Source organism: Chinchilla lanigera, unplaced genomic scaffold, assembly GCF_000276665.1.
Source record: "Chinchilla lanigera isolate Chin_1 unplaced genomic scaffold, ChiLan1.0 scaffold00026, whole genome shotgun sequence".
In the NCBI taxonomy this organism is placed as follows: Eukaryota; Metazoa; Chordata; class Mammalia; order Rodentia; family Chinchillidae; genus Chinchilla; species Chinchilla lanigera.
Window position 1 is genome coordinate 12602844 of NW_004955427.1, and position 18696 is coordinate 12621539.

Genomic DNA, 18696 nt, shown 5'->3' on the forward strand with positions numbered 1-18696 from the left:
CACCTTTTGCTCAGTTATGTAGAAGGTAAAATAATTGCCCGTTTTAAAGAAAGGAGTTATATCTTTATTTTTACATGACATTATTAAAAGTTTGTAGAACTGATTTCATATGTGATTATTCTTTAAAGCCAATAGTTCTGTGAGGTCCAGCTGCAGCAACAGCAGAATCAGCTGGGAATTGGGAGAGATGCACCTAGTCAGACTACCCTGTCTACCCATTGAATCAGAAGCTGGGGAAGAGGACAGCTATTTGTGTTCCTACAAACTCATTCTGTGGGGCTGGGGATTTAGCCCAGGAGCACAGCGCCTGCCTGGCAAAAGCAAGGTCTCGAGTTTGATTCCCAGTACTGGAAAAACAAACAAACAAACAAAGAAACTCATTCTGCTTTAGCTGGCGCATTTGACAGTTTGACAAACACTGCTAGAATGAATCACTTAAGATAGAATAAAGAACAAACGTGCAATTAAGGAAACAGGAATGTAGATAATTTGCTGAGAGAAACTGAAGCTTAGAGAAAATAAATGATTTGGTGTGGATCTCAAACAATTTAAGGTGACAAAGGTAACAGGTTTTCTGAGTCCAAGGCCACTGCTGTCCTGTCACTATAACACTCTCCCCATACATGTATCATAAACGGGACAATGCCATTGCTTATTCAACTGTCTTGGTGAAGTAGATCAAGTACCAGAATGGTGGCTTCGGCACTGACTGCATTAGAATCGTGGAGGTAGTGGATTAAAAATGTTTATGCCTGGAGCCCTGCACAGACTACTGTGTCGGAATCTCCAGGGTCACAGCTGGAAACTCAGCTAGTTTTTAATATGCTTTCCAAATGATTCTCATGTTGGCAGATCAACAAAAGTCCACAATCAGAGACCGGGATCTACTAGCAAAATTCTTGGATTGGTTCCACAGTCCCGTCAGAAATCCTAGCAGCGTCCCTATAAAAGCAAGGTTTGGTTCTGAGTCCCACTTGGAGTTTCAAGCTTTGGTTAGTGGATATTAAATGGATTTGGGGAGATCCTTTTTAAAGACATGATCTCTCCTCTGTGCTTCTAGACGTTGATTTGATATAATGTGTGATGCAAAAAATATTGCAGTAAAAATTGGACAAGACATAGGACATGCGAAAGTAGTAGTAACTGTGAGAAGATCCCAAAACAATATTTACTACTTTCCATCGTGGAAACAATGATTGAGGTGCTGAGCAGCCTTAAGTAAATGAGTCTGACCTAAAAAATGTTGAAGGAATGAACAGAAGACCCTGCCCACTTCCAATCTGCTCAAAATGTAGACATTTTCAATGTTTCACTGTCTTTACATGGTACATTGTAAAGGCAGTTCCAATGTATTACTCTCTCTTTTGAATTTGTAAGTTTTCTATATAATCAAAGGGATAGTGATTTCTATTTTACCCGTGTGACCACAAAATTTCTTTAACAGTCTTCCTTACTATAATGACACAGAGTTTAAACATAACATCTAAATCAATTACAAAGTTTTAAAATTGTTAATTAATGTTTATGAAGTGTTTATATCAAAAGGCAATCATATATACTTTGAAGGAGTAGAAACATGTGACATGCTTACTGCAAACGGGTTTTGAAGTACAATTGCCTTGTCCACCATGTTCCACTCAGAATTAGCAAGATCTTTGTCGAATTTGAGTGTGGAAGCTGTAGACTTGATTAGTTCTTGAAAGCGCTGAAAGGTATGAAGGTTTGATTTATATTTTGTTGATGCAGCATCACGAAGACCTTTGACACAAAGAGCACATATTATAAACAAGAGAAATACCAGTATTAATTTATTTATTTGGCTTTTTGAGACAGGTCCTGCTATACAGTTCAGGCTGGGCTTGAGCTCACTTTGTAGCCCAGGCTGGCCTCAAACTTGCAACGATCCTTCTGCCTCAGCCTCCCCAGTGCTGGGATTACAGGAGTGCGCCACCATGCCTGGTCATGATTTTTTTTAACATGGATTTTAGATCATTCTTTTGTTCTTTGCTTATTGTCACTAAGTTTTTAAAACACTGCTTTAGTCACTTTCTTGTCATTTGGACCTAACATTGGACTCCACAGTGCAAAGGATGAGATGTTTATTTTCTCGCACAGGTTTTAGAGTGAGAACTCTCAAACTCACTCAGCTGGCTCCAAGATAGAAAGCATGATAAAAGGGCAGAGGGGGAGAGAGCTGCTCACATCATGGCAACCAGGAAGCAGGGGCAGAGTGAGGGGCTGAGGAGGTAGGAATCCCCTTCCAGGTTACACACTCCGTGACCTGCCTCTTCTCCTAGACCCCATCTATCTTAAATTAGCAAATTCAAAATTAGCAAATCAGCCATATTGCCCCCACAATTCAGTCATGTTCCCCAAACCCCACCTATTAGCACCTGAGGACTTTGGGAGACAGTCTGAATCTAAACCATAACAAACATTAAAGATTCAACATCAATTGCTTACTAATGGAAATACTAACAAGTTCAAGATTTTCTACTCTCACACTACTTACAAAAGCTGAAATGCAGTCATAGCAGTGATAGCTAGTATTTCCTAGGTGTTTACTATATGCTGGGAAAATGTCCTTCAACACTACTTGTAGTAAATTTCTTGGCTCTTGACTAACTTTCAAGGAAAGTCTTTCCCCCAGCTTGATAATGAAGCAAACAGAGAAGCAAAGATGTGATGGTTAAATTTGTGTGTCAACTTGACTGAAAGACAGGGCACCCAGATATTTGGTTAAACAGTAATCTGGAAGTTTCTGAGGGACTATTCCTAGAAGGAAGAAGTCTATATTCTATAAATGCTATTCTATAGCACTGGGAGACTGAGAAAAATGCCATGCTTTCTTCAGTGTAAGTGGGCCTCCTCTAACCTGCTGGAAGCTCAACTATAACAAAAGGCAAGGCAGTAGAGAATTTGCTCTCTGTGCCTTATGACGTTTGAGCTGGGGTACTGGCCTTCAGTCTTGATATTTGGATGAGAACTTACAGCGCAATGACATTTTTGCCAGTAGTTCTTGGGCATGCAGACTGCAGACCTTGGGACCTAGCTTTCCTAATCACTGGCTAATTAAACGCATGGGGGGAATTATCTGCATTATGCTCATTTTCCCCTTAGAATACTCTTACTCCTTTTTAATTAGTATATGTTTGCAATACACAACAAATTATTCATCGTCAGGAATTGGCTCATACACATACAGCATCTTGATCACTTTTACCCCCTCTGCCCCTACCTCCAGACCCCTTTCCCACGCTTTCAAGGAGCCGCCTCTTGGATTCATTGATCCTCTGTACTGCTGAAGTTAAATTTCATCAATTTCCATTCCGATCTTCAAATTTCTATCCTTTTTTTAGTTTCAGGTTTAGATTGTTCTTCTTTTTCTAGGACCTTGAGATGAATCACTAGGTTATTTATTTGGGAACACCCTATTGTTTTTACATGTTCCTTGACAGTTATAAACTCCTCTCTTAGAACTGCTATCATTGTGCTTCACAGGTTTTGGTATGTTGTGCTTCCATTATCATTTGATTCTAGGCATTTTAAAATTTTGTCCATGCCTTCTTCTGTGTTCCATTGATTATTCAGTAATATAGTATATTTAATCTCCAAATGTGTGCATAGTTTCTTTGGCTTCTTTTGGGGTTGATTTCTAAATTCATTCTGCTGTGATCTGATAGTATTCAGGGGATTGTTGCAATTCTTTTGTATTTATTTAAGTGTGTTTTATAGCCTACTATATAGCCTTTTTCAGAAAAACTGTATGCTGCTGAGAAAAATGTGCATTCTGTTATTTTTGGATGCAACATTGTAGATATCTGTTAAGTTCATTTGTTCAACAGTGTAGTTTAACTCTGAAGTTTCTGTGTTAAGTATTTTGGTCTGGTTAACCTAATTGTGACACTGGGCCATTGAAGTCCTCCACTATGATTGTGTTGGTGTCTCTCTTTTTAAGTCCAGTGTTTTTTGTTTCATGAAATTGGTGTGTCAACATTTGGTGCACAGATACTTATAATTCTTATCTCTTCCTATTGAAATATCCATTTATCACTATGTAGTGGCTATCTTTGTCTCTTTTGATTGGTTTTGGCTTGAAATTTTTTGTACATGAAAATAAAATAGCAACTCCTGCTTGTTTTCAGGATCTGGTTAAATGAAATATCATTTTTCATCCTTTCACCATCAACCTATGAGCTTTCTTTTGGATAAGGGATGTATCCTGTATGTAATATATGATTGCATTTTGTTTCTCAATCTGATCTGCCAGTTCGTGTCTTTTGATTGAAGAGTTGAGATCACTGACTTTGAGTTATTATGGTAGGGTGTTTACTGAATCCTGGCATTACACTATTTTTCCAGAGCTGATTCTTTTACCTTTTTCCTTTTGTTTTCTCTCCAAGTAAGATATATATATTTTCCTGTGGGCTCTTTGGTGTTGATAGCCTCCCTGTCTCTATCCTGGCTTCTCTTAGGTATTTTCTGTAATGCTCTTTTAATGGTCATGTGCATCATTAAATTTTCTTTACTGTGGAAAGATTTTACTTCTCTGTCTATCTCAAAGGTCAATTTTGCAGGGTATAAAATTCTGGGCTGACAATTATTTTCTTTTAGCACTTGAAAAACTTTACTTCAAGCTCTCCTAAACTTTAAGGTCAACCCTAAGATATCTGATAGGTTTGCCTTTATGGGTTACTTGCTGTTTTTCTCTAACAGTTTTTAGTATTCTCTCCTTTTGTTGAATTTCTGGAATTTTGATTATGCTACGTGATAGGGAGGTTGTTTCCTGATTATGGCAGTTCGGAACTCTGTATGCCTCTTGTATTTGCAAATTGAATGCTTCCCATAGATTTGGAACATTTTCTGTTATGATTTCAGTAAATAAATTTATAAACTTTTAAAAATTGTTTTCAATTTTATTTTTCCCTTTATTCTATAATTCTGAGGTTTTTTTCAATCTAATTGGATCTAGCTTGCATAGCATCTTGTTATTTTTCATGTAGAGTTTATATTCTACTACATACACTTTTTCTTTTATTCCTAACACTCTGTCCTCACATTGATTAAGTCTTGTACTGTACTTTTCATTGAATTTTTCATATTAGGTATATCTGCTTGTTTTCTTTTCATACCTTCTAGTTCTTCACCAAAGTAATCATTCATGTCATGTATCATCTTGTTTAACTCAATTATTGTTTGTTTCTTCCTTAAGATCATTCAAACATTTTTTGTAAAATCCCTCATCTGTTTCATTAAATCCTCTTCACACCTGTTAAACATCTTATACATTTGCTTATATGTTTCCTCTTTAATCTCTTCAAGGAGTTTGATCACTTGGTTTCTGAGTTTATTACCTATAGCTTCCTCTACTTCAGTGTCCATGAGGTCAGCTTTTGGGGCACCCTGGGGGACATGTTGTTGCTTTGATTTCTCATGTTTCCAGTTTCATGTTTTGTTCTGTGAATTAAAGATTAGTATAGAGATATTCTGACGCTAGTGTGGAGATCTCTTTAGCTAGATTCTGTCTCTCTATGATGTGTCCTTCGGTTTGGTCATGTTCTGGTTTATACTGCTCTTAAACCGTTTTAGCATAACATTTGAGGGTTTTCTTAGTGTTCAACCTCCTTCTGGGTGTTGACTTTCAGCACCACTCAGAGAGGAGAAAACAAATTACAGTAATGCTGATGACACAAAGACAAACCAGATATTCCATGCAGTAAAAGTCAATTAAAAACTATGCCACCATTACCAAAAATCAGAAGTAATAATAGTCAAAGGCACACTTTTTACTGACATACCATATGAAGCAATACCATCCTCAAAATAGCAAAGAGATCTGCAAGAACAATGTAAACACAAAGACAACCCGAATATTGAAATACAGCTGGCATACTAGTTGGCATACTAACTCAAAGCAGCAACTGTACCAGTATTAACAACAGAATTCCCCAGTCATGGCATAGTGTCATCTAAGTAACTAAAAATTAATACAGCTCAGTAGTAATCATAATAAAAATGGAGGAGGTGAACAAAGAGAAAATGAAAAAAGTGAACTTTGAAAAAAAGTTACAGTGAGGGGAGGAAATAGAAGGGAAAGAAAAATCCAATTAAAGACTAAAAGAAAGTTAATAGAATTAGGTAAAGGTAATAGAAAAAAAAAACAAGAGAAGAGATATAGAAAGACTGAAGAGAGGAAAAGAGAAAAATACTAAAAAAAAAAAAATCAAAACAAACAAAAAAAGTCCAAAAGCAAACAGAAAAAGAAAAATGAGTCCAAAATATCCCTCCCTGTGTTAAGATGAGTGGTTTCTTTCCAAGACCTATAGTATTGGAATCCATCAGATATGGGTAAGACATAGTGAATAACAGCTCAGGTCTATTGTTTTCATACCCACTTTTTAAATGTGAATGCTGAGTCCTGCCCCCTGCCTTCCCTCTGGGCACAGTCAATCAATGGTGTGGTTTCTATTGTAGGACTGTATTCACTTCAATGTTTGTTGCCTTCTGTGTGCCCAAGTCACTACTGTCTCTGGCTAGCTTTATAGCCTGTGGGCTCCTGAGAGTTCCCCTGGCTCCAGAGGTCTCTCTGTCCATACACCCCTGGACATGGCAACAACCAAACTGGGTGTAGCCCATTGGCAAATGGGAACAGTAAACAGGCCACTAAGCTCTGTGCTCAAAGTATGCAGCAAGATGGACACAGCAGTCTACTGGACTTAATATTAGCACTTTCAGACCTAGTCCCCTGAAAAAACCATACATGAGCATCTCTGCACCAAGGATGGTGCCACTGTCTCCTTCACAACATGAGCCTGCCATTGCTTAAATTTCTCAGGGTGTCTGTAATTAGCCTGCTCCTTCTTCAGAACTGTCTCTTACCAAGTCCCTGTGTTAGGGTGATCATAGAGGCCCTGAATTGTAGTTGTTCTGTAGCTTCTGATTCCTGAAGTAGCTCAAGCTTGGACAATAAACCACTTCCCAAAATAGCTTCTGAATATATCACTCTCAAATTTGGTGGACACCGCTGTAAATTTCCTCTCAAACTCTAACCTATCATGTGGAAGAGTCACTGTCAGAGCAAAACGTCACACTGTATTTGCAGCTTACAATAACCATCAGCTTTTCCTGGGGGCAAATCCCTCAGTACCTTGTTTCTCTGTGGGGCCTCTCCAGGGTCATCTTGTGTTTGCAGAGAACAGAACTTCTCCCTGGGAGTCAGAGTTAGTTTTCCAGACTGTTTCACATTTTTCTCTATATTACATTTAATTTCTCTGGTTTCTTTGTAGTTTCTAGTTTTCCTGTTGGCTCTTTCTTGATTTTCAGAGGTTTTCTTCTTTTCCTCTTTGCTAAATTATTTTTTTCTTGGTGTCTTGATTCTACATGAAGAAGCTGTGTTTTGCTACTGGCCTTTATTCCACCATTTTAAACCTCCCTGTGTTATTTTTTCAAGTTCCAGCAGCTCTAGCTTCCTTCGGATTTCAGTACCTGTTATAGTCTTTATTTTATTTCATACTGATCTGTTTAATTTGCTTTACACATGACTTTCTGATATTAGCTTGACTTGTTTACTGTTTGTAAACACTACACAAATATAAATAAGTAATCTTTTAAAATAAAAAAGCTTATTGGTCTGAGACATTAACACACCTTTCAGATTAAATTTCCTCTTCAATTAAAACCATTGATATATGTAGAATATTTTTCTCTTTACTGAGAATAGTAGTTAATATGACTTACCCAGCTTAGAAACTGCCACTGGTAAAATGAAATGGTTGACAATCATGCTAATAAAGCACACTGTCACTCCATGAAGCAGAACCTAGAATTGAAAAATATAAATACATGTGAAGCAAGCATATTGGATAACTTATTACCCATTTGTTATGGTTGATACATTGTGTCAACTTGGGGAGTCTAGAGGTTTGGCTAAGTGACTCAGCAGGAAGCCAGGGTGCTTACTTTGTATACATCCTGAGCCTGTGGAAGAGGAGGGCATGGAGATTATGTGAGAGCTACATGCCCCTTAGGTGGGGGTAGCCCGTTTTACAATGTAAGGGAGGAAAAGAGGCTGCTTGCCGCCATTCCTCCCTTTTGCTCTGGCTCTTTGCTGTTCGGCTGCCATTCCCCCTTTTGCTCTTGTTGCTTTGCTATCTGCTGCCTCGGAGCCAGCCAAGTATGGACTGAAACCTCCACAAACTGTAAGCTAAATAAACCTTTCCTTCCTTAATTTTGGGCATTGGGTATTTTGTCTCAGCAAAAAGAGAAAAGTAACCAAGACGCCATTGGTAATGATATTTAACAAGGTAAATTAAGCTAGGATGTACTATGTCAATAGCAGCTTATGGCATGCGAAGATGTCAGGCATGACGAATGTACTCTGGAAGTTCTTCCGGAATGTACTTCATCCATTTCAGAATGAAACTAGAATCAGGATGTGGCTTCCACCTTGAGAGCTTGCTCTTTTCAGCTTTTAGGACTGCTCATGCTGAGGGAAGCCGGCTACCATAATGTGACTGACCTACGGAGAGACCCAAGTGACAAGTAACTGCGGGAGGATTCCAGCCAAGAGTCGGCGAGCAGCTGAGGCCTTTAGTCCAACTGCTTCAAATGATTTTCAGTAATCATAAATGTCAGTGCGGAAGCACTCTCCAGTCAGCTGATCTTTTGATGAGTGTGACCTTAATTCACACTTACATAGAGCTTATGACAGAGACTGGATCAGAAGCACCCAGCTAACCTGCACTCGTGTTTCTGACTCAAAGAAGCCGCAGTAATGTTTCTTGTTTAAAGCAGCTAAATATGGACATCATTTGTTGCACAGCCATAGATAAGCAATACATACATATTCATTATTTTATTTCTGTGTTGTGTTTCTGATGCTACTGTTATTCATTTCACCCTGACCTTCACACTGCCTCCTCTTGGTGCTAGATGAACCCAGGATCTCACACAAACTAAATGCGCTATGCCACTGAGCTACAGCTGTAGCCTATTACTTCTTGTTTCTAACTGTTGTTTGTTTAGAGAAATACAATTTAGTTTTGTATGCTGCACACGCATCTCAAGTTCTTGTTGAATCTCTTTATTAGTACTAGTGCAGTTGCACAGCGCATACTAATCCTGGTGCCTTCTCCCAACTCTGCCCATTGCCCCAGGTGACCCACTGGGTACAATGTTTCCTAGAAGTATGAAATGCAGATGTATTTGTGATTTCCCCAAACTTAGAGGAAAACTTATAGTATTTTATCAGTAAGTGTCACATAAGTTTTAGGTTTGTTGGATGCTATTTAAATCAATGCCCTTTATTAGATTAAGGTATTTTTCTTTAAATTCTGTTTCACAGGAAGTTTTTGTTTTTCTGTTTTTATTAGTAAGTCGATGTAAAATTTTGTCAAATTCTTTGTCTGGATCTGTGGAAATAATCAGAAGAGATTTTCTCCTCTATTGCAGTACTGTACTGAATTATAGTGATTGTTTTTTGAATGTTAACTAAGATTAAAGATTTAAATAAGACCTTTTTGAACATAAGGTATTATCCTCGATATATAATTTAATTCTGTTGGCTAAATAGTTTTTAGGTATTTAAAAAAATCATATTTTGTCAGTAGATTTTTTTGTAATGTCCTTTTTGGTGTTTCAAATCAGAGAGGGCTGGATACATAAAGTGAATAAGAAAGTGTCCTGCTATTTCTATTTCTTTTGTAGAATCAGTGTTATTTATTACTTAAATGTTTAGAACTTTTCCTTATTAATCTCTTTCTGCACAGTTCTTCCCTCTACAGTACCCTGCTTCAAAAATTCAACTTTTCATCATCTGGTTCCTAGTTTTCTTCATGAGAGGCAATCACTTTTGCTATTTTAGTTATTTTGTCTTTTCATATAAGTTTTAGATAAACGTGTCCGTACATGCAAATAACCTGTTGGGATTTAATAGAGACTGCATTATAGCTTGCATCAACTTAGAATGTTAAGCTGATGTATGAATACAGTATATTTCTCCATTTCTTTAGTTACTTTCTGTTTTCTTCATTGGTATTTTGTAGTTTTCAGCCTAGAGTATCTGCAGTGTATTTTAGTAGATTTTATACCAAACTCTACTTTTTTGCAATTGCATATAATATTATATCTTTAATTTTGGCTTACATGAATTAATTGCTAGTAGATAGAAATTACAGCTGATTTTTAAATACTTATCCTTATTTTGAGACTTGTTGAACTTATAGGACATTTTTGTTTTCACTTTACTTTTTAATAAGTTTGAAATTTTCTCTGTAGATAATCACATTTCTGCAAATAGAGGTGGTCTTATTTCTTATTTTCCAAAGTTATACATTTTTTCCTTTTCTGCATAGAACTGGTTAGAACTTCCATTGCAATGTTCCATACATGCAGTGTAAGTAGACATTTTTGTGTTGTTGATAATCTTAGTAGGAAAATAATTTTTTACTATTAATTATGATGTTACTTGTAGCTTTGGTAGATATTTTTATAAAATCAACATTAAGAAATTCTTTTCTATTCCTATAATTTCAGAGCTTTTACCATGAATGTATAATGAATTTTTGTCAATTTTTTTGCATCAAGTAATATAATTTCAGAAATGTCTGTTAGATACTGGTGGTTGATGGTGGTTTCGCCTCTATATTTTTGCTCATTTTATATCTAGTTGCCTTATATTTGTTGTACAAGTTACAGGGAGGTGTCTTAAAGTTTCCCACTAAAATCTATTTCTCCCTTTAGTTCTATCAGTTTTTACTTCACGTATTTCCTTGTTTAAAGTAAATAGATTAAAGTATATCTATTTAGAATTGTTTTTTTCTTCTACAGTGTACAGTCTTTGCCAAAGTACATAGAGAGACTTTCTATTTTAGATAATATATTTTTCAATTCTAGAACTGTATTTGTTATAGTTTCACAAAAATATTCTCATGGGTTCATTTCTTTTATCTATTTGTTTCTTTTACATTCTTGAATTTATCTTTAGTAGCTGTGCTAGCTCCAACATGTGTGTAATTTCTGGGGCTGTTGCAGTTGAATAATTTCTCTTTTAATAATAGGCTACAGGGGCTGGGGATTTAGCTGAGTGGTGCAGCAGCTGCTTGGCAAGCGCGAGGTCGTGAGTTTGATTCCCGGTACCAGAAAACAACCAAAAAAAAAAAAAAAAAAAAAAGAAAAAAAAATAGGCCACATTTCCCTGCTTCATCATGTGCATAGTAATATTTGATATCAGGCAGTGCAGGATCTATAGATGCTATGCTGTTGAGAGTTTTGATTATGTTATCTTTCTGTAAAGAGTTTTGAGCTTTGTGTCAGGTAGTCAATTAACAGGAAGGTCACATTATCCTGCAAAGTCTTCGTTTCAATCTTTGTTAGAGCTGGTCTAGAGATTAAGGCATACTCCTTATTTATAAGCCATGCCTATTTTGGGGTCACAACCTAGGTGGTATTCAGTAACATTTATACGCTGTAGCTCATCAAGGCTCCAGTATTCTATCAGCACTATGTGGTTTTCAGAATGTCCTTTTAACTCAAAGCTCCCTAATTAATGACTCTTCTGTTAACCACCCTCTGACTCTGTGCTTGGATGATTATTACTGGATTCTTATGTGGGGGTGTCACCCATGCAGAGCTTATTAATCTCTTTCTGCACAGTTCTTCCCCCTACAGGACCCTGCTTCAAAAATTCAAGCTACTTCATTAGTCCTAAATTCTATGTTCTTGTTAGATTATTCTTTCGCTTCACCTTCTCTGTACTATAGTTTTGAAGAGAGATGAGAGCAAATGTGAATTCACCATGTAGGTTTTCTCTCTTGAGAATCTAAGCATCTAATGACTCTTGCTCAAACCCAAAGTCAGTTCCTTCATAAATTTTACCATTTTTATACGTGCTTACTGTGGAGAGCATAGCTTATATTCATTACTGGTCATGGGGAAGGCCAGAATTTCACATGCATTGGTATTCTGAAAGCTCCTGAAGTATTCTAAAGTGATTCTAGGTTGAAGGCCACTAAATTGAATGCATATTTTAATAGTACTAAGTGCTAACATTTATGCAGTATGCATATAGTACTTAACACCAGCTTATATAATCCTCACTATAATTCTGGGAAACAAATATAAATATTATCCAATTATACAAATGGGAAACTAAAATCCTATAATTTACCCAAGGTCACATAACTTGTGAATAGCATGGCCAGGATTAAAAATGCAGTATCTTTTCCAGGTTATTATTTTTATTTTGAAATTCATATAGCATGTTTTGGTTATATTCATCCTCCCTACCTTCCCTTAGGCTCTCCTCTCCCTTCCCTTATCCTCTTCCTCTTGTCTTACAGTAGTATCCTTGATGTATCTTTAACCCTTCAACACAATGCCTTTCTGTAGGTATTAATAAGGCAGCTATAGAGTTCAGCTGGAGAACATTAAGTAACTTTCAATGACCACACAGAAAACAGTAGCTAAACTACAAATTTCCAAACTCAGATCCATATGCAACATTCGTATTATCCTGATCACATTCACTTTGACTATCAAAGAAAGTGGAAACAGATTAAAAAGAAGAGGGAGAGAAGGTCATGCTGGTGCAAGCCTATAATCTAACGTTCTGGGAGAATGAGGTATGGGTCACAAGTTTGAGCCCAGCTTAGGGAACTTAATGACTTAGCAAGGCTCTGTCTCAAAGTAAACAGCATGTAAAAGAGGCTGGGGATATAGCTCAATGGGAAGGCCATAAGCTCACCCTCCAGTAACAAGAGAGAAAGAAAGAAAAAAACAAAGAAAGAAAGAAAGAAACAAAGAAAGAAGGGAAAAAGAAAGAAGGAAAAATAAAAAGAAAGAAAGAAGAAAAGAAAGAAAGAAGAAACAAGAAAAAGAAACAAAGAAACAAAGAAAGAAGAAAAAAGAAAAAGAAAGAAAGAAAGGTGGAAAGAAGCCAATATTGAAAATGTTGGTTTTAAAAATACTTAAAATTTTAGTCTTGTAATATTTGAACTATTGTTTAATTAGACACATAACAATTACCCTATTACTTTTCCTTTCACACTTGAAATTTATATAAAACACACACACACACACACATGCACACACACAGAGGAAATGGCAGGTGTGCTGTGATACTTCTATAGGAAATTTCCTGCAGATCTGTGTAATTATCTTGACTTGAAATGCAGTAGAGGTAGTATGACCCCAGTATTTTCAGTTAAACAGAGTTCAGGGGTACTGTCTTAGAGATCGCTTTCCTTGACAATTAAAATGTTTTATTTCCTCACATTATTAAATGTGGCTTATGTTACAGAAAGTAAAAGAGGTAATCACAAGTAAGTGTCTGCCTCTTTAAGTGGATATTAGGAGTAAACAAAAGTGAAATCATTGAGTATATACTTTGTATAACGTACTGTTTTAAATAATTTATAAGTTTCAATTCCTTGAATCATTATGGCAAACTCATTTTTAGGTATGAGAAGGAATCACAAAATTTCTAAGCTGGAATGAAGAAAAGAAAAGTCACAAATTCTTCTTCTTCTCCCCAAATCTTGGCATCATAGTGAAATATCCCTACAGCCCACATGAGATTGAGCTACCTCACTCTAAACCATATTCTGAATACACAACAATACTTTTGTAAAATAGCCAACATTTCTTTACCTGCGATTTTTCTCTCTCAGATCCAAAAGTATGGTCAGCATAAGCAAACAGAAGGGCCATGTTTATGTTAGGGATTCCTTTCATTTCACTCCAGACCATTATGAATGCCCAACGCCAGCTGAACCCAAGACCAAACCGAGACAAAATTGGGGTCAATAATAGAAACAGCAGAAGTCTGAAAAACAAAATAATATCTCCAATGTAATTCTTGTCATAGAAATTTATTTCTCTTCTATCTCAAGCTATTCCCTGTGGACTTGCTAACTCAAACTAACATGTCATCTTTCACACATGGTTAGCACCGCACCAAACGGAGACAAAAGGTATTGGGAGAATGGCTTTATTTTCATTGTCCCTTTCTATTAGGCAATGGTAGCGTAGTGGTACTTGTGCTTCCTTAGGTAGGAAAAAAAAGAGAGATTTTGTATATATGTATATTCTGGATCCCAACAAAAAATTAAAAATCCCATGAATAAGAAATAAGAAGAAAATATTTTCTTTATGTCTTTATAGTCTTGCTAAAACTGTAAAACTGGACAGCTCTTTTATATTTTATATTGGACAGCTCTTTTTTCCTGCCTCGTATCATTCCTGTTTCTCCTATTCTCCTCAATTGTCCATCATAGCTCGATCAGCCTGAAAGGGATTGAGGGATTTTTGTCTGATAATTTGGGACTAATCTTATTTTCTTGGCACTAGCTGAGTTTTTTGTTGCTGTTGTTGTTGTTGTTGTTATTTTTGGTTTTTTTCCGGTACCGGGAACGGAACTCACGACCTCGAGCTTGCCAGGCAGGCGCTGTGCCGCTGAGCTAAATCCCCAGCCCCGGCACTAGCTGAATTGCTTTCAGCAATCCAATTAAATTTGCTAGATGAAATTGGAACATTAGCAATCTGAGTGATGGGAATTAAAGACCTAGGATACTGATTGTGGTGATTTTTTTTTACCACTTTCATCTTTTCAGCTGCCTGAGCAGACTCTTCTGCCTCTTAAAATTGCAAAAGGGATCATGGAGATTATCTGAGCAAAGAAGACATTTACAAAGCCTATGATTTCTTCTATTATGATTGCTTAAAAAGGTCCTTCTAACTATAATTTTTAATTCATAGATATTACTGTGTAATATTAAGCAAAAACAAAACAAAGACTGGATGGAATATGCCAAATAGCTCTTAATAAAAGATCGTGAAGGTTTTTTCTTTCTAATTTTCAAAAAGTTTACTAGGTGTATTGTTTTGAAATCAAGTCAAATACGGAGAAAACTACTAAACCTTAACTTTCAAATCATTTCTTGAAAAGTCTGAGTCAACTGCAGTGTGAGGCATAAAATAGTTTTGGTTAATAAACAAGCTTGAGACTTATTTAATTTTCCATAAACAAGAAATTTGAATGCTGTTCTTACCTGAAAACGAGCAGTGTCAAGTAGATATTTAATGAATAATAAATGTCCGAAAATGATATATACAAATATGTATCTGCAGGAATCAGAAGTCCACTGAACGTAAACACCATAAGAAAAGCAACAAATGCTAGACAATCCCAGAATCTGAAAAAAATTAAGATACAATCCTATTGAATTAACCTGACACATTTGTTACAAAGCTTATGTAAATATGACGTTATGTCATTCACTATCAAGAAAATAAAAAACATAAGGCATTTATCAACAATTAATAAGTTTTTAAATGGAACTGCAAAGAAAGGGACACTAAAGGAAATAGCCTAATTCTAAATCAATTTAAACCAGTTTATGTATGTAAATTAGTATTTTTGTTGTATGTAAGCAAAATGTTTAGGTTATAGTTAAGGTATTTGGTAGAACTCAAATATCTAGTCACTATGGTTCACATAACTTGAAAATAGTGCTTATAAAATCGTGGTTTCTTTAGGAAGAGCCATTTTCAATTATTGTAAAAGGAAATAATAAAATACAAATCTGATTTACTTAGTGATAGAATTAAGCTATTGCCTAAAATCTAGATAGTGTTTAGAAGATGTCAATGAACCCTTTTTTACCAATTTATTCATATTAGGGAAAACTGAAATACAAAAATTTTTAACATGTTCAACTTGATATTTTAGTATGTATTTTTAATGTACATTATCCATTACATATATATTAAAATTGAAGCAGGACATTAGGGTATGGCAAAGAAGCTGGACAGTAGGACAGGACCTGTCAATCATGGAAAGCTGTCAAATCACGGCCCAGATTTGACACGAAAAAAGGATACAAAGGTCCCAGCCATTGACTTTGGAAGACGGCCTTTTTGTTGTGGTAGTGGGCCACCCTGAGTGTGGAGTGTATCTTCACTTTTCTTCAGAGCACTTCTTTTTCTTGAGCACTTCCTTTCTTCTTTTACCTTCCTTCTTAAACTTTAAATAAACATTAAACTTTCTAATTCATGGATTGCCCCATCTGATTCTTCAAATGGGACAAGAGCCTGGAATAAATGGCCCCTACCACATCTGATAGCAGAATGACCACCATGATATATTCATCACCTTGTGCAGTTTTATTTGTGTGTGTACATGTACGTGTGATGAGGACATTTATTAACTATCCTCCCAGCAAATTCCAAGCACACAGTATGGTATTTTTAACTATAGTCACCATCATAGCAGACATTAGGTCTCCAGAAAATTTTTACATCATATCACTAACACTTTGTTCCCCATTTCTCTGTGTACTCTCTGCCCTTGAAAACCACCCTTTTATTCTGTGTTTCTGCATTTGACTACTTCAGATTCCACTATAGAAGTCAGATCATACAGTATTTGTTTTTCTCCGTCTGGTTTACCTCACATAGCATGCTGTCTTCCAGGTTCATTCACATTGTTAAACACAGTAAATCTCCTTCTTTTGAAGACTACAGGAACTTAAAAAGTACAAAAAACCATGGTATTTTCTTAAAAGTATTTCTAGTAAGGTTGTTTCTTCCTTGAGTTTAACAAAGTAAAATAGAATATTATGCCTTAAAGATTCAAAGAGGGCTGGGAATATAGCTCAGAGGCACAAGCACCTGCCTGGTAAGGGCAAGGTCCCAAGTTCGATTCCTAGGACCAAAAAATAAAAAAGATGACAAAGATTCCAATAATATGGTATAGATATAGTTTGTGAAAGAGCAACCATTGTTTGTGAAAATAATATATAACTCCAGTATCTGCACCTATATAATACAATTACACACGAATCCATGTTTGTTTATAGTTTCACACATTTTCATGATCCATTCATCTGTCAACAGACACTTAGGTCACTATTTTCATATCTCAGCAATTGCAAATAATGCTGAAAGGAATATGACAGCACAGGAATCACTTTAAGGTACTGATTTCATTTTTGTAAGATAATATCCTTGGCAGGGGTGGGATTAATCAAATACTTGTTTTACTTTCTAATTATGTTTGGAGGACTCTCCATATTGTTTTTCACAATGGTTGTACCAGTTTGCATTCTCACCAGCAGTGTACAAGAGCTTTCTTTTCTCTGTTCTCTTCCTAACATTCACTACTTTTTGTCCTTTTGAGCACGGTCATGCTTACTTGGGTAAGCAAGAAGTGATGCATTACTGTGGTTTTGGTTTGCCTTTCCCTGACAGTTAGTGAGGCTGAGAGTTTCTGCTCGGAGCTCTGCAGTTACACTGATGGATTTACCTTTGTAAATGACTTGGTGTCCGTATCTTGCAGCTTTCAATCTTCTTTCCTTGTTCTGTACTCTTGGGATTTTAACTACCATATGATATCATATGATATGTGAGGTTTTTTTTCTGGTCATGCCTATTTGGGATTTTAAACTGTCCTGTACCTGGATGTCCATATATTTCTAAAGATTTAGCAGTATTTTTGCTATTATTTCATTAAATAGAATTTTTTTGTGTGCCTTTAATCTGTTTCTTGGTGTCCTCTTTTATACACTGAAAATTTAAAAGTTTGGTTTTTTAATTGTGTCCCAGGGTTCTTGAGTGCTTTATTCATAATATTTTATCTTTTATTACTGCCTGAATGGAATAACTCATCAACCTGGTCTTCAAGCAATTCTGCCTTCTGCTTAAGTTAGTTCAGTGACTCCATTGAGCTTTTTTATTTCATGTACTGAGCCTTTCATTTCCAAGATTTGGATTTTTATTTTAGAATCTGTATCTTTTTATGTCTTCTTTAGTTCATTCAGTTGTTTATTTGTATCTTCTTTGAAGTACTTGATCATTGCAAAGTTACTTTAGAATTCTTTGGCATTTAATAGTTATGAATCTGAGCTGGGCGTGGTGGCGCACACCTGTAATCCCAGCACTCCGGAGGTGGAGGCAGGAGGATCTCCGCAAGTTCAAGGCCATCCTGGGCTACAAAGTGAGCTCAAGGGCCGGCCTGAACCGAATAGTAAAGCCCTGTCTCAAAAAGACAAAAAAATAAATAAATAAATAAAAAGAGGTATGAAACTATAGAGGAATCTTGTTGCCTTGTTTTTTCACACTTCTTGTGTTTCTATGTCAAAATTTTCACATCTTTTAGGAAGGTCGTATCTTTCATTTTATGTGAGGTTCTTCTTAGCAAAAATCCTCCCTTTGAGGGCTCAATCTCTAGTCCCACTCAGAAAGTAAACCACAGTAAAAATGACAACAGAAAGACAAACTGCATACTGAAATGCGGTAAAAACAAATTAAAACCAACAACTATGCTGCTAATAACAATATAAAAGACAGGGACAAAACAGAGTTAAAAATTCATAAAGGTAAAATACAAAGTTAATAACAAAAATGACTGAGGTTCAGAAAAGATAAAACGGAAGAAGCAGCAAGATTTTTAAAAAGGAAGAAGTGAGAAACAGAAGAATAGAACAAGAGCTGGATGTGCTGGTGCACCCCTGTAACCCCAGCACTTAGGAGGCTGAGGCAGGGGGATTGCTGCAAGTTCAAGGCCAATTTAAGCTACAAAGTGAGCTCAAGGCCAGCCTGAACTGTATAGTGAAACCCTGTCTCAAGAAGACAAAATAAGGAAAGAAAGAAAGAAAGAAAGAAAGAAAGAAAGAAAGAAAGAAAGAAAGAAAGAAAGAA

At 36.2% G+C, this 18696-nt stretch overlaps 1 protein-coding gene across 3 annotated transcripts in view; it reads right to left on the reverse strand.

Moving 5' to 3' along the window:
- Nucleotides 1-18696, reverse strand: part of Slc9c1 (solute carrier family 9, subfamily C (Na+-transporting carboxylic acid decarboxylase), member 1) — a 103148-nt gene that overhangs the window by 61448 nt on the left and 23004 nt on the right. For 2 of the 3 annotated variants that reach the window (XM_005386384.1, XM_013515039.1), the window contains 4 exons: nt 15048-15191; nt 13648-13822; nt 7738-7819; nt 1592-1758 (listed from right to left, as the gene is read on the reverse strand). In XM_005386384.1, coding sequence (XP_005386441.1) covers nt 1592-1758; nt 7738-7819; nt 13648-13822; nt 15048-15191 — 568 coding nt within the window. The remainder of the gene's footprint in view (nt 1-1591; nt 1759-7737; nt 7820-13647; nt 13823-15047; nt 15192-18696) is intronic. The other variant, XM_005386385.1, reaches the window with a different exon arrangement.